The sequence below is a fragment of the Bufo bufo genome, chromosome 1 (assembly GCF_905171765.1).
Source record: "Bufo bufo chromosome 1, aBufBuf1.1, whole genome shotgun sequence".
NCBI classification, from domain to species: domain Eukaryota; kingdom Metazoa; phylum Chordata; class Amphibia; order Anura; family Bufonidae; genus Bufo; species Bufo bufo.
The window spans coordinates 493,322,190-493,338,981 of NC_053389.1; the positions used below are offsets into that span (position 1 = coordinate 493,322,190).

Consider the following 16,792-nt stretch of genomic DNA (forward strand, 5'->3'; position numbering starts at 1 on the left):
GAAGACTATGATTTCACGCACCACCAACCAACCTTAAAAGCAACCAGCCCTAATTCAATCAACATGACAGATATCAGCTGCCTTGTCCTCAGTAACTTTCTTCTGAGATAACAAGATCACCGAAATTATGTTAGCAAGTCATTTTGTGACAGGGTTGAAATCCAGTGGAAATGGGTTTTTTGTTGTTCAGTAAATTTTCATAGCAATTAATGATTTTGATGAATTAGTTTCATCTGATCACTCTTCATATTCTAGAGTTAAAGGGGTTTTCGAGACCCCTTTCCTCTGGATAGGCCATCAGTATCTGATAGGTGGGGCAACTGGGACCCATCATGGATGCGGACCCATTCACTTGAATGGGTCCGCAATCACGGAGATGCGTAACGGAAGCACGGATCAGAACCCCACGGAAGCACTACGGAGTCTCGATCTGTCTCAGCCACCGCACAGATGTTGCCCGTGCATTGGGCACCGCAAACTGCGGTCCCCAATGCACAGAACGGATGCACAACGTTAGTATGCAAGAGGCCTAAGTGCTGCAGCCTTCTCGCAGATTACCAAACACAGCACCGTCCATTGTACAGTGGTTGTGTGTGGTATCGCAGCTCAGGCCCATTCACATGAGCTGCACCTAGGACATGCGACCGATGAACTTGACGTCCCTGACCTAAGGAAAGCTATAAGAAGTTGAGAACACGATTGTACAATAATTTAGATTAACTTATATAAAACAAGAAAAACTGTCAGTGGAGGAGGGGAGTGAATTCTACATAACATCAAAAACTGGAGGACAAAACCATCCTAAAGATGCCAATACACCATCAGTACCTGTCAACCGACAGCTACCACTTCCACATCCTCCCGACACATACACTCTTGGCCGAACATCTAAGTGTCAGAAACCTTTGGTGGCGGCCTATATACCAGGGAGCCTTTAGTTTTCCACACATATTAGATTGACTGCAGGTTTGACTGACAATACTATGTATGGGGATCGCAAAGGGGTATTCCCATCTGGGACACTGATGGAATATCACTAGGATAGGGAGTTCCAAAAAGCATCTGTCCCACAGCGGTAAAAGGGGAGGTGAGCGGTGAATGCATAATCTGCTCTCCTTTAGTTTTCTAGATAGAAACAGGTCCCAGAGGGGGGACCCACACCTCTCCGACACTGGTGTCATATCTTAGCGATATGCCATCAATGTCTGAGTTAATACAATCATCTCATCAGACAGAGTTGAAGTTTGCTTGAGGGATGAGGGGAAAAAAATAAAACATCAGAGAGTGTATATTTTTATTGATCTGTGACAAGTAAACATTGTACATGCACTATGTTGTGTACATTACTCTGTATACAAGAAATGAAAGGTTCATGACTGTGCAACGTAGAAAAGTCAGATGGAATATCTAGAGTTAAAAAGACGTAACTGCATATTTCATATATCAATTTACACACATATCAGAATACAACTGCTACCCAACTAGTAGCAAACACATAAGAAATGATGATACATAAAACTTCTTACATTTTTAGGTCCTACTAAAATCTCCAGAAACAAATGCTATGCCTGTTGCCTTAACATTTGTAAGGGAAAAGTACCTAAATGCGCTATATATATATATATATATATATATATATATATATATATACATATATATATATATATATACATATACATATATATACATACATACATACATATACACAGTCGAGCTAAACTTTATGGTTAAGTAAAGAATGGCAAAAAAAATAAGTAACTTTTCAATAGATTCCAATGGCTTTTGTCCGAGTCAGATATGTCTACACTGGGGTATTGGTCTGGAAATCTACAGTTTCACCAGACTCAGATAATAACTTCAACCACTTCTTCTACAAACAGATAGTTTTGTATTGAAATATAACAAAATAAAAGAAAAACAGTAAAATGTGTCAAATTATAATTTGGCCGACAACTATCACTTCAGATGAGTGTGATGGGAGTTAGTAGGCAATGAGGCATGTAATTGTCAGACACCTCTCTTGGTGAAAATCTAACAGGTAACAATCAAAATTTTCCATTTCTCGTTAGTATAGTGGTATGGTCTAGCTGTCCTCGCAGTCATTAGATTGTCAGCAGATTCTGTCAAAATCCATGTCACCCGCCAACACGAATTGAAAGTCTATAGCCAGCTATGGTGAACAAATGATGTGTGATTAGGTGACACAAATCTGAAAATGAATAAACTAATGAATTGAACTCTCAGTAAAAAAGAAATGTAAGTACCACAATGTCGCAGATTTTCATAGGCAGAGCTACAATACAGATAAGCTATGTACTCACATCTAGTACAAGACACGTTAAAAAAAAATACAAAGAATTGGCACCCGCAACTGTACTAAGTGTTCAAATAGCATATTATTTCTAGTTTCTATTCTTGCGTAAAGAGTATTTACCTCTATATTAAGCGATGACTTATTGCTGGGATAGGTGGGGGTCCAAGAGCCTGAAGCCTTAGCAATCAGCAGAATGAAGGGGCCACTAGCCACAATAAACACTGGGGCTCTCTCAATGATTTTCCATATCCACCTGCTATGTAAGGAATGCAGCATGGTTCTATCCAGTATTCATTTAATGCACTGGATTCCATGAATAATCTTATAGAAATCAGTTGGGCCATTTCTAGTATTAGATTCCCTCCAAGGTATCTGTACCATGCTGGAGGGAAAACTACAATAGATGGCCAGATACATGTGAACCTAGCTTTAGAAATATTTAATAAAAGAGGGCTAGGACACGGACTTTGCCTTAAAATCTAAATCATAGACAGGAATATTTGCTCCGTTTCAACCAGCATTTCAATATCTGTTTAAAAAAAAAATAGAAAAAGTGCGGTCATGTGAATGGAGATGCCTTTAAGATATTTTCATGAAGCTCAGTTGATATTCTTTGCATACTTCATGTAGGTTTAGGCAGGTATACACTATGTGCTCTGTACAGAAATGTCACTAGTATTTTAATGTAAGGTAAAAGCACAGTAAGTACATAGCAGATTTTCAGGAAATCTATTTATGAAGTGTGTATTATTACAGCACATCATGGTGGAATCTTAAAGGGTAGCTGTCAGGTTTCCATCAAAAAATCAATTTTAGCATATGTTACTTCGGCAGCAGTATTATGTATAAAGCAATCTTTAGTTTCTTCACATACCACTGTTTTCCTTGAGGTTTTCTCTTAGTTACGGCTGTTTAAACATTTACAATATGAGGACCTTTTCAAGATGGCTCCTCTGCCAGTTCTCTGAAGCCAAAACTGCTTTCCCTCACTTCCCATACACACTTGCTGTAGCCAGCAGCTCCCTGCCAGCCAATCAGATTGGATTACTGAGAGACACGCTTCCTCACTCTGAAGCCTAATACAGGCATGCAGTGTGATGGCCCCTCTGTCTTCTGTTCATACTAAAAGGAAGACAGACAAGCCCTAGCAACTGTCTTTTAAGGGAGCAGTGGAAAGGGACAGAGGACATTAATGAAAGCTGTTATTATAAGGTAATTACAGATCTTTTGACAATCATTGACAGACTAACTCAGGTATACAGTACATGCCTAGCTATAATAAACTAGCAAATAAAAATAAAAATCTGACAGTTACCCTTTAAATGTAGAAAATAAACTCAATGGGCCTCATTCATCAAAATTGCAATAGTAACCAATTACGGTTTATTTTTCTAGTGTGGTTAAAGAAATGTTGAGCTCTGATTGGTTGCCTTGCATTACAATAACAGTTTTTCCCAATAAGGCACAATGGACCTACCTAGCATATATTTGGAATATAAAACGTTAACCATATATTTAACATACAACTCTTACTATTTTATTAACCTCAGCTTTTCAGGGGGATAAACTGGGCAAAGTTCATGCAACATTTTGGCTGTACTATATAAATTAATGTCATGATCTGTACTGTAACCAATCCCAACGGACCCAACTGATTTATAATGTATAGAATAGAGCAGCATGCTTTTCATGTTATAAAACAGCAAAGGAAACGTGATGGAAAGGAACCAAAGTGTGAGCAGGATGTATATTACATTTGAAATAATCCCATGTATATGGTTATGGATTACTACAATCATATAATCTTTGATTGTATGGGAACAGTTTTCCAACACAATCCTAGCAAACCTCTGCGTGCAAAGACCAACATCCCTATTATCAACATGTTTAGGAACAGCCACCATTATTACAGCTTAACCATCATGTCTTAAAGAGTAACTAAACTTTTCTTAAACCTTCCTTTACAATGTTCTAAATAGCCTAAAATACTTAGTAACACAGTTTTCCTGCTCAAACAGGCACCAAAATTCCTGGGTGCCATCTAGTCTTAAAATCATTATTTTAGTACAGCGCTGACATGTCAGCGCTGTACTGGTGTACGGATTTCACGGATCGCTGCTCCTGCCTGTGCACCCCTTAAGTTTGGCTAAACTCTGGCACAGCTCATCAGTACCCTGTACCCTATGCTATACTAGGATTTAGCCAAGCGGAGCGGGTTCCTGCCTGAGAACACTCTACTCAGCTCAAGGCTGTCTATAGCACATCGGGACAGAAGTAGCAATGAGCTAAGTGGAGCCCACTGTGAAATCAGTACAGCGCTGACATGTCAGCGCTGTACTAGAATAATCATTTAAAGAGGCAATAGCACCCAGGACTTTGGGAGACTATCTGAGAAGGAAAACAGTATTACTGCTTAATGTAGTATATTACAAAAACATTTTAGGCAATTTAGAACATTTTAAAGGAAGGTTTAAGAAAGTTTTATTTACTCTTTAAAGAGTCATCCTTGTTTTCATGGCCGAGATGGAAATTACCAAAGTAACCTCCTGTCAGGAGGAGAGCGACTCAAATGGCTTATCGGCCGGCGCTGTGCCGTTTCCAGTACATTTGAACTATGCTGTTTTTGTAACTCCCAAGTGAAAGGCTGACATGGGGATTACCCATTAAATGTGATTAAGAGAAGCAGCCATAAAAATACATCATGGCCAACCCAACCTATAATGGCAGAAGAATTTAGAGCTCAATTCAGAAGGAAGGTCTCTTTATAATACCAATGGCAATGGCTCCAGATTAAGGAATATAATCTTAGAGTCTACTAAAGAGCTTACAAGATAATGCCCACAAGGGTAAAATCCGAGGTGAAAATCCAAGGCATAAATTTGACATGTTTTGGATTTAAAATATGCACCACACCTCAATTTCTTCATGGAAATGTTGGAACAGCATGTGGATGGAATAAAAAAAAAAATCTTATGAAATTTGCGGCTACTGTTAAAGCTGTGGATTTTCCTCCCACAATTCCGCAGCAGAAAAGCTGCCTATGTGCCCCATGTGAACATATCCAAAAAGATGGGATATGTGAGCTCCTTTTTTTTTTAGGAAACTCTGTCCTCTTATTTTGCTTGCATTTTCCAGTCACTGACCTTAGACATGCATTGATGTCTTGTCTTATAATAAAGTATATATATATCGTGTTACAGTTGAGTGGTGGTTCCTTTAAATAGATAATAAAGCAACAGTTCTCTAAATAACCATCTAAAATAAAACTTCAATGTTCTAGAATCTAGAAAAACAGTCTAAAAGACAAGTTCTTCTGATCATTTGTCGACACAGAGCTGTTCCATGTAGAACAAGAGAAGACCAGACAACTCCATTAAGTAAAGTGCTTATCCGCATTGTACAATACGTAATAGTTTTGCTAACTCAGCAGCGAGCTGCAGTTCTATGTGGTGATTTGGGGAATAATCATGTTAATACTTGAGCTGAGACACAGGAAAAAGGAGCAGTAGATATACGGTATGTTTGGCCATAAAATATGGCAGCGTATATGGAATCAGATTGTGTGGTTAAAGTAGAAGCACAGCATCAACATATTTCCTGAACCGCAATGTTGACGCCTGCTTTTAGAAAATTACTAATTCTTTACCAGTTTCAGGTTTTATTATAGACAAGAAGCTTTTTCTTTCCAATGCTCAATTACAATGTTTCCTGCAAAAATGCAAACGACAGGTTTATTTTCCCCCCCAAGAAACCAGTGTATTATTTCTCACTAAGACCTACATCGCTTCAATAAGAATCACTCGAAGGTCTCTGTATCCGTATTTTGGTCTGCAAACCAGGAATCTACAAAATATGGCTACTTTCCGTGTACGCTTCGTATTTTTCTCATTCCCATCCATAAATATTGCCACTTTTGTCTGCAGCACAGACCAGAATAGGACATTTTCTATAATTTTCAGAATGGCCACTCAGATCCGTAAAAATACAGATGTGTGCATGGCCCCATAGAAATGAACGGGTCAATGTGCTATCCGCAAAAAAAATTGGCAGCACACGGATGAAAAACACAGTCCTATGCATGAGGCCTTATGGGGACTTTCTTCTTGAACCACTAACTCCTACCACACTTCCCTTAGATACTCACAGGCCCAAGTTTTCTGGAAGGCACTGAAGGTGAACACTTCCTTTACTGCCTCCAACATTTCTAATTCTTCCCTGCACACGGAAAGTCAAGTATCTGCTTCATTTATACAGAATCATTGTAACTTCTACAGTTTAATATAGCACAGTGCAGTCTATAGACATATCTCATTTTTCTTTTCCTTTTCACCCTAAAAGCAATGGAATTGCATGCAGAATCTGCAGCTGTTAAGGCTTATGTTCACCTTTGAACACCATGTTACCGGTTATATATAGATATACTTTCCATGACAGGTGAGTAACTCTGCAAATACATTACGTGACTTATCTTGCACTAATCATGAGCTATACACCCTGTTCTGACCTGAGCTGCATTCACAACTCTGGTGATTATTACTGGAAAGTCAACAAGCTTATTGTCAGACACATCCCAACGGCTACTTTCACACTCGCGTTTTGGGCGTATCAGTCATGGATCTGCAAAAACGGATCTGTTACAATAATACAACCGCATGCATCCGCCATGAATGGATCCGGTTGTATTATGTCTTATATAGCCAAGACGGATCCGTCATGGATCTGCAAAAACGGATCCGTTACAATAATACAACCGCATGCATCCGTCATGAATGGATCCGGTTGTATTATGTCTTATATAGCCAAGACGGATCCGTCATGAACACCATTGAAAGTCAATAGGGGACGGATCAGTTTTCTATTGTGACAGATTGTGTCAGAGAAAACGGATCCGTCCCCATTGACTTACATTGTGTGCCAGGACGGATCCGTTTGGCTCAGTTTCGTCAGACGGTGTCCGCCTCCAGAGCGGAATGGAGACTGATCGGAGGCAAACTGAGGCATTCTGAGCGGATCCTTTTCCATTCAGAATGCATTAGGGCAAAACTGATCCGTTTTGGACCGCTTGTGAGAGCCGTTTGTCGGATCTCACAAACGGAAAGCCAAAACGCCAGTGTGAAAGTAGCCTTAGCTGAGACACTCTAAGGCCTAGTTCACACGAACGTGTGTGATCCGTGGCCGTATTGCAGCCCGCAATACACAGCCACAGTTCCGTGTGCATTCCGCATCACGGATGCGGACCCATTCACTTCAATGGGTCCGGAATTGCGGAACGGCCGCACGGAACGGGACCCCTCGGAAGCACTACGGAGTGCTTCCGTGGGGTTGCGTCCCGTACTTCCGTTCCGCAAAAAGATAGAACATGTCCTATCTTTTTGCAGAACGGGTGGATTGCGGACCCATTAAAGTGAATGGGTCGGCGATCCGATGCGGCTGACCTACGGCCGCCGATCGTGCATTGCGGCCCGCGTGTGAACTCGGCCTAACTGAGACAGTTTCCCCATTAGCAGTTTATGTTATAGTGCTTGGTGCAGCTCTGTGGAATAATACAGGGTGTAAATTACTGTATGATCTATCTTTTATACAAATAAAAGGGATTTTCTCACCAACAATGTAAGTGACAAAATTATTGCCATTATGTTTCTGGTGTGCCCTACATGCTGACACCATTTTTAGGCTACTTTCACACTCGCGTTGTTAATTCCGGTATTGAATTAATCAGATCCGTTTCGATTTTGCACATCAGGATGCATCCGTTCTGTTAGGTTGCGGTTGTGTGAAATCAAAATGGATCCGTCACTAAATACATTGAAAGTCAATGATGGATCTGTTTTTTTAGGCTCCATTTTTTCCCCGTCTTTATGACAGCTTTCAGTGGTTTTGTGTCCGGTCACAAAACTGAATGCTGTCGGAACGCAAGACATCCTGATGCGTCCTTAATGGATCCCTTTCCATTCAGAATGCATGAGGACTAAACGGAACAGTTTTTTCCTCGGTATTGAGATCCTCTGTCGGATCTCAATACCAGAAAACAGCAATGCAAGTGTGAAACAGACCTTATGTCGGTATTCTTTTTTCCCCCATCATCAGTCATTCCTTGGTGGGCCAAGATGCATCTTGTCTTCAAAATTGGGACCACATACGGTACCTGCATCTACATGACAGATGTGCTTGACTGCTGTAAAGCATTAAGCATGTAACCCTTTACTATTTTCTCTGCACATGTTCTATGTGAGAATGCAAGTAAGGCCTCCTGCACGCCAACATATCAGTGTTGCAATCTGCAAAATATGAATGCGGTGTGTGTATCCCGCAATTTTTATGGGGCCCACTATAAAAAATCCTATTCTTGTTCGCAAAATGGACAAAAATTAGGACAGGTTCTATAATTTGTGGCAGTGCCGCATGGATGACATCCACCCATGTGCTGTCCTACGGTCCCATAGAAATGAATGAGTCCACGTGCAATCCACATAAAAATGCAGATCGGACACAGACCAAAAATACAGTCATGTGCATGAGGCCTTAGTCTGGTGGGCAACCTATAAATGGGGCAAAAACAGCTTTTTGTATATTTGTTAAAGGGGTTGTCCCATTATGAGAACTTATTCTCTATTCACAGGATAAGGCCTCTTGCACACGACCGTATGGCTTTTTCAGTATTTTGCGGTCCACAAAAAACGGATCCGCAAAAAATACGGATGACATCTGTGTGCATTCCATTTTTTGCGGAACGGAACAGCTGGCCCCTGATAGAACAGTACTATCCTTGTCCGTTATGCGGACAATAATAGGACATGTTCTATCTTTGAACGGAACGGAAAAACGGAAACGGAAGGCATACAGAGTACCTTTCGGTTTTTTTTTTGCGGATCTATTGAAATGAATGGTTCTATATACGGTCCGTATACGGAACGCAAAAAACGGAATGTAAACAGAAAAGAAAAACGTTTGTGTGCAAGAGGCCTAAAGGATAAGTATCTGATCTGTGGGAGTTCAGGGGAACCGCTTCTAATCACAAAAATGAGTTGCTGGAGTCGCTGAATAGCACAATGGTCACACATGCTTCCTGTAGCTCCATTCAACTCTATGGGACTGCCAAACAGAGTCAGAATGCAGTGCATACATAGTTGAATTAAAGGGCTTATTCACCCTCTTCTTACTGATGATATATCCTTTGGATTGAACAATGACATCAGTATCTGATCGACGGGGATCTGACAATCGTGATCCCCCCCCCTGTTTCCACCAGGGTTTCGTAGCTGCAAGGCCGATCATTTGGGTTTGTGTGAACCGTACAGAAAGCGTTGCACCTGGATGATGATTCAGACATCAGGATAATACACATCTCCCAGGAACGTCAACCACATTCCACTAATCCTAGAGAAAATAATACGCTGTTCTTATCTAAATCTGTGCTTTGTGCCACCATTACGCAAAGAAAGCCCAGACGCATGTTAAAGGTGTATATTCTACTTAGATTATTCTTACATCATTTGTATTGCAACAATAAGCATGATTAACCAGAAAACAACAGATGAATTTAATAACTCCTATGTGTTCTTCTAATACTTCATACCAAACGCTAAGCCACTAACTGAAAAATTACCTTGTACTACATCACCCAGACAAAAATATTTTAGACGAAAATCTATATTACAAGCAGTGATATTATGGACAACGTGTAGAAAAAATAATGGACATGTACAATAAGACAAAATACATAATTAAAACATTTGTTACAAAGTACATTTACACACCGCAGCCAAGCGCTTTCAGGTTTGCCTATTAGGCTCCCGTATTATTCTTGCTGCTATGGACTGACACCTCAAGGACCACACAGTAGGGATGTGGAGTGTTGGATGTGCTGTCTACCCATGTAGTGTGCCCACAGAAAGGCCCAGAACAGCATGGCAGTAAAGTAATACAGAAATGTTCAGATATGGAGATGCTTAAAGGGAGTTTGTCACCTCTTTTTCACTAATATAACTAAGAGCACTGTCCCACAGAAGATTGCAGACACATTCCAAGCATACCTGTGTGCACTTTGTGTCTGTATTCTATGTCCAGGAAAAGCACTTTTAGGGTCCATTCACACGTCCGTTGTTTCTTTCCTGATCTGTTCCGTTTTTTGCGGAACAGATCTGGACCAGATCTGTACCCATTCATTTTCAATGGATCCTGAAAAAAAATCGGACAGCTCAATGTCTGATTTTTTTTCAGGACCCATTGAAAATGAATGGGTACAGAACTGGTCCAGATCTGTTCCGCAAAAAACGGAACAGATCAGGAAAGAAACAACGGACGTGTGAATGGACCATTATTCTGCTGGAAAACAGCTCCTAAGTGCCCAAAGCAAACCAGACTGAAGAGGGGAGGGCTGCTTTAGCTGCTCATATCTTGGGATTGGTAGCAGCTAGAAATATGACCTTGTTTGAAAGCTGGCATTCTAACTTTTCAAACGATACCAGAATCACAGCATTATATCCATTATATCTGAAGATATAGCTGTTAGAAATTGAGTCAGGAATAAAAGCTGTTTTTACTTTTACTTTTAGCTGGGCACTTGGGAGCTGTTTTCTAGCAGAATAAAAGTGCTTTTCCTGGACATTGAATACAGACACAAAGTGCACACAGGTATGCTTGGAATGTGTATGCAATCTTCTGTGGGACAGTGCTCTTAGTTATATTGGTGAAAGTTAGGAGACAGATTCCCTTTAAATCACATCTGTCATTAGACTATGCTGCCATTATATACGGTAGGTCCATTCTCCTATTGGTGAAAGTGGCACAAAAATAACTTGCCATTTGTCTATTAGGAGTAATCCAAGAATACACCAGACACATTGGGGCAGATTTATCTTCACCATATGCCAGAAAACAGGCGCTCATGCAAAAATGTTTGGGCAAGGACCGTTTTTACACCATTTTCTGAAAAGGGGGAGTAATGTGAAGAAAATGCCGGTCCTGATAAATCTCCCCCATATGGGTCCGATGGATTCATGAGGGGCCTCCTCACAGTGACTTACAGCTCACCTCTGTGCAGGGGAGCGCTTCCCTCACAAATACACCAGACTCAAAATATGTTTATATATTTATCATTTAGAAATACGCTTAAAATAGGCGTATTTCTGGTGCAAATTGCGGCGCAAGGGTTCATTGTGCCCCAATCTGCGCTTCTCCCCACTCACGCTAGGTCTAAAAAAAAGGGTGCGTGATGTGGGCTGGGAAGGGCATGGGCCAGCAGGCCCGTCTCATTTACTATTTTCTACACCAATTATAGGCATAGAAAATGGTCTAAAAGTAAGACAGCAAGGAAGTCGTCTTACCTTTAGAAGTGAAGGAGCACCCGCCAAAACTTATGAAGAGGCGCTGGCCTCTACATAACTCTGGCAGATCCACCGCCAGGTATAGGGCTTATTAAGACTGGCGTCTAAAACGCTGGTCTTAATAAATGTGCCCCTATGTGTCCAGTGTATTCTCTGAGCTGTCGTGGCAGCCAAATGGCCAGATTTTGTGTGCCATATTAGAAAATAGGAGATTGAGTCTGCCACCATACTAGGCTGCCCATACATACAGCAGCACAGTCCAATGATAGAATAGGTTATAAAAAAGAAGCGATACTCGCCCATTTCTCAGTCACTGTTCTCTGCCATGCTGGTCCGATCCTCCTCGTGTTGCCTAGATAAGGGAAGTTCAGCCAATCACTGTAGACAGCTGAACACAGTGATGTCCCTGGATAAGCTTCTGTATACCCGGACTAGACCAGCGCCACTGAGAACAGTGCTGGAGAAGAGGATATCCGTTTTTTTTTTTTCTTTTAAGGTATTCTAGTGGTTATGTGAGATTTTCAATAATCCCACAAAATAATACCCTGTCAACATGGTAATTGCATTCGATCCTGTAAACATCTACTGTATGAGTTCATATGCACTATGCTCCTTGGCATATTATGACAGCTCATTATAGTATTTTCAGATATTAGATTTTTATTGCAGGGTAAAATTAAAACCCAAAGGAACTGGATAGGTACATGTAAACAATTCTTACTTCATTGTGAACTGCACTCCCTCCATCTTTCTATATACATATACCCACAATGGAGCAGATAACATGGGGAGATAATGATAAGATTTGTGTATCAGGACAATGTATCTAAAGGGTCTTTTACCTGGGCCGAGAATCCACCAGATAAATCGCTAACGAGAGTTCATACGAACGCTGGTTATCGATGATCTGGCAGTGAAAAGATGCCGCCAATTACTCGAAGAAGAAGCAAAACGTTCATTCATCAGGTAACAGATTGTTTGTGCGGACACAAAAATCGCCATTTGCTGTCAGCAGATTGTGCTACTGCCGGCAAACAACAAGTCAGTATGGAGACTAGAGATGACATTAGCGATCTCTCATACCCTTACTGTGGAGGAGATCGCTGTACGTAATAGCAGCTTTGTCCACTGCTAGCGAGCAGACGCTTCCTTCCAGACAATCATCTGCTGTATCGTCCCGTCTAAAGGGACCTTAAGTGTCAATCGTTACCCCTAGTATGAATGCTGTATTATCAGAATGTGGATGGATTTCAATATGAGAAAAGAAACCTTATAGATTTTACAGGTAAAGATTCGGACTCTCCAGACAGGAGACATTCCTTTCCAGTGACTAGGTTCACATTCCTCTTCCTTCACTCTTTGTCCTCGGGAAATGTCTCCAGACATTGTGGGTGGGGAAATTCAGTCCTGGCCATTGTACTTTCCTCGGGTACACTTGACATACATTTAACAAGACATAGATGTTTCATGAGCAATCTCTCCTATCATAGGCTGAAGAGCACGGAAAACATTGTGTGTCCAGATAAGAAAAAAAATAAAATAAAATGCAAAGGACTGTTAAACGATGCAAAATCACTATATACCTAACCAGAACTATAAACCCTAAAATCTGCTGCAATTTGTTACCTTCAAGAACACAGTCTGTAATAATAAATATATAATTCTACTATTTTATCAAATTTTGAAAAGCATTGGGTACACCCCTTCATCGAAGAGGTTGCCTTAAGATCCCCATAACCAATTTCCCCTATGCTACCCCCTCGCATCTGAAGAAAAATCAGTAGTGTTGTTTCCACAGCGAATTGTCATTCCGGCTCCTATCTGGTCAGCTGGCCAACCACTTTCAGAAGGGTCTTATTTTCTTGCTTTAGCTGTTTATTTTCATCTTCTATATCATCCAAATCCTTAAGAAGAAAACGAAAAGAGGCATTCAGTAAAAGAACACGGTTTGGGGTAAAATGTATTAGAAAAGGCAATCTAGTAAATACATAGTGTACATAATTTAAGAAGGGGAAATAGAGGGATAAATGGATAAAAGAAACCCATTAGGAATAAATCACTGAGGGCTTTACATTTGAAATACACAGCAGACTACGGGCATGTAGTGTAATATGTGTGTCTATGAGGCTTTCTATCAAATATATATAAAATAGGGTGTCATATCCTATACTGCTAGTTTTATTGTAATCCCGGTCCATCTCTATCATTTAGGATTTCACAACCTAACCCTAGCTTTAAGATTTCCTACAGCTTCAGAAGCTCAGAGCTCAAGGACTACTACTGCAAACCAAAATTGTGTTACTTGCACACATATGTCCATGCATACTGAAGGACATCCATACATAGCCTTCACACTAAGGCTGGGTTCACACCTGAGCGTTTTACAGCACGTTCCTACGCGCTGTAAAACGCTCAACAGGCAAAAACCAATGATCCCCTATGGGCATGGTTCTCACCTGAGCATTTTACAGCGCGTACGAACGTGCTGTAAAACACCCTACGCCCCAAGAAGTACAGGAGCTTCTTTGGGGCGTATGGTCGCGCGTTCCCGCACATAGACTTCCGGGAACGCGCGACAATGGGCGTTTGCTTGTTTCCCTCCCGATAAAATCGCGCATACAGAGCGCATACAGAGTACGCTCAAGTCTGAACCCAGCGTTAGTCCCTGAGATCTCAACTTAGGGGCTGAACCATAATTAAGAAAGCACAATTAACAGCTTGTACTTAATAGGAGAAGTACTTAGTACTTCTTAGGTACTTACCGAAAGGGGTTACCCCATGATAGAGTTAGAACCAGCCCTGTACCTCACATGGAACCAGAGCCATTACCATTAATTGCTCCAATTGCTCTTCTATATTTATTTTAAGTTAGCAGCTCAAGGGGAGTGTCCTTTCTGCTGTAGCTCTCTCTCCCTATCACAGCTCAAGGGGATTGTCCTTTCTGCTGTAGCTCTCTCTCACTATCACAGCTCAGAGGGAGTGTCCATTCTGCTGTAGCTCTCTCTCCCCATCACAGCTCAAGGGGAGTGTCCTTTAGGCTGTAGCTCTCTCTCCCTATCACAGCTCAAGGGGAGTGTCCTTTCTGCTGTAGCTCTCTCTCCCTATCACAGCTCAGAGGGAGTGTCCATTCTGCTGTAGCTCTCTCTCCCTATCACAGCTCAAGGGGAGTGTCCTTTCTGCTGTAGCTCTCTCTCCCTATCACAGCTCAGAGGGAGTGTCCATTCTGCTGTAGCTCTCTCTCCCTATCACAGCTCAAGGGGAGTGTCCATTCTGCTGTAGCTCTCTCTCCCCATCACAGCTCAAGGGGAGTGTCCTTTCTGCTGTAGCTCTCTCTCCCCATCACAGCTCAAGGGGAGTGTCCTTTCTGCTGTAGCTCTCTCTCCCCATCACAGCTCAAGGGGAGTGTCCTTTCTGCTGTAGCTCTCTCTCCCTATCACAGCTCAAGGGGAGTGTCCTTTCTGCTGTAGCTCTCTCTCCCTATCACAGCTCAGAGGGAGTGTCCATTCTGCTGCATCTCTCTCTCTCCCCATCACAGCTCAAGGGGAGTGTCCTTTCTGCTGTAGCTCTCTCTCCCTATCACAGCTCAGAGGGAGTGTCCATTCTGCTGTAGCTCTCTCTCCCCATCACAGCTCAGGAGGAGTGTCCTTTCTGCTGTAGCTCTCTCTCCCTATCACAGCTCAGGGGGAGTGTCCTTTCTGCTGTAGCTCTCTCTCCCTATCACAGCTCAGGGGGAGTGTCCTTTCTGCTGTAGCTTTCTCTCCCTATCACAGCTCAGGGGGAGTGTCCTTTCTGCTGTAGTTCTCTCTCCCTATCACAGCTCAAGGGGAGTGTCTTTTCTGCTGTAGCTCTCTCTCTCCCTATCACAGCTCAAGGGGAGTGTCCTTTCTGCTGTAGCTCTCTCTCCCTATCACAGCCCTATCACAGGTCACGTGACTTTTTTTTTTTTTTTGGTGGCGACTTTTTTTTTGGCCAGGCAGTGTATTTGTACAAACCTTCCCTAGAATTACATGCATTAAATAAAATCAAAGAACTGGGTGTCATGAGCAATGTAGGAAAAAAGCAAAACTACATATGGTCACAAGCAATGAAAACGTCTGGGAAATCATGGTCATATGAATGATGCATTTTTGAGACATCCTCAAATAACTATGACGTAAGCTAAATAAAAAGCGTAGGAATAAAACACAAAATGGCATTCCAGTAAAAGCATGTATCATATGCAGCCAGGCGCCCCATGAACAGTACCTAGCAGCCATAGAGGTCTACATGAGAAGCTATAGCCACAACTGCTCAGAAATACTCTACAAAACCACCAGTCCATGTCATAACAATCAGTGACCCACACACTTACTCTGTTCAGTAAGTCAATTTCCTCCTTCATTTTCAGAATTAACTCTTCTTTGTCTTGCATTATCTTCACTAACCTTACATTTTCTTGCCTCTCTTTTGCTAGTTCCTGTAAAACATACATCAAACATGAAGATGAACAATTCCCTGGTACGATTGTACATTTTAATAAGTGGGTTGCTGGGGTTAAACAACCTCTTACCTTTTCAAGCTCCTCAATCTTTTTTTCTAATGAACCTCCCTGGCTAGAAGAGGCATCCTTGTTGAAGCGACTACAATTTGTCCTGTCACTTCGGGAGTGGCGATTTAAAAGCTCATCATCGGGGGCATTATTGACGCTGAAAAACAAGACAGTGAGTCAGGATATTCGGGAGAAAACACGTAGACATGCTGACCCTACGAGTGTAGGGCCTAGTTCACACGTTAGTGCGACTTGCCCAGTGATTTCCATCCGTGACTGTGAGCCAAAACCAGGAGTAGGAGCTACAAGAAGATAAAGTATAGTGGAAAGATCTCTTCTATTCTGTTTTTGTGACCTGCACCTGGCTTTAGCTCACAATTACTGATGGAAATCACTGAAATGTGAACTAGGCTGAAATGTTTGTTTCAGTTCTATTGGCTGCATTGGGGTATTAGTACTAAAAGCAGTACTTCTTTCAGCGTACAAAAGTGGCTCAGTGGTTAGCAGTGGTGCCTTGCAGCGCTGGGGTCCTAGGTTTGAATCCAACCAAGGACAACATCTGCATGGAGTTTGTATGTTCTCCCCGTGTTTGTGTGGGTTTCTTCCGGTTTCCTCCCACACTCC

At 41.7% G+C, this 16,792-nt stretch overlaps 1 protein-coding gene across 3 annotated transcripts in view; it reads right to left on the minus strand.

Moving 5' to 3' along the window:
- Window positions 1–12,047: 12,047 nt before the first annotated feature.
- Window positions 12,048–16,792, minus strand: part of PAWR (pro-apoptotic WT1 regulator) — a 115,031-nt gene continuing 110,286 nt past the window's right edge. For all 3 annotated transcript variants that reach the window (XM_040410386.1, XM_040410371.1, XM_040410381.1), the window contains exons 5-7: window positions 16,190–16,325; window positions 15,992–16,096; window positions 12,048–13,544 (exon numbers count right to left, since the gene is read on the minus strand). In XM_040410386.1, coding sequence (XP_040266320.1) covers window positions 13,458–13,544; window positions 15,992–16,096; window positions 16,190–16,325 — 328 coding nt within the window. In that variant the 3' untranslated portion in view covers window positions 12,048–13,457. The remainder of the gene's footprint in view (window positions 13,545–15,991; window positions 16,097–16,189; window positions 16,326–16,792) is intronic.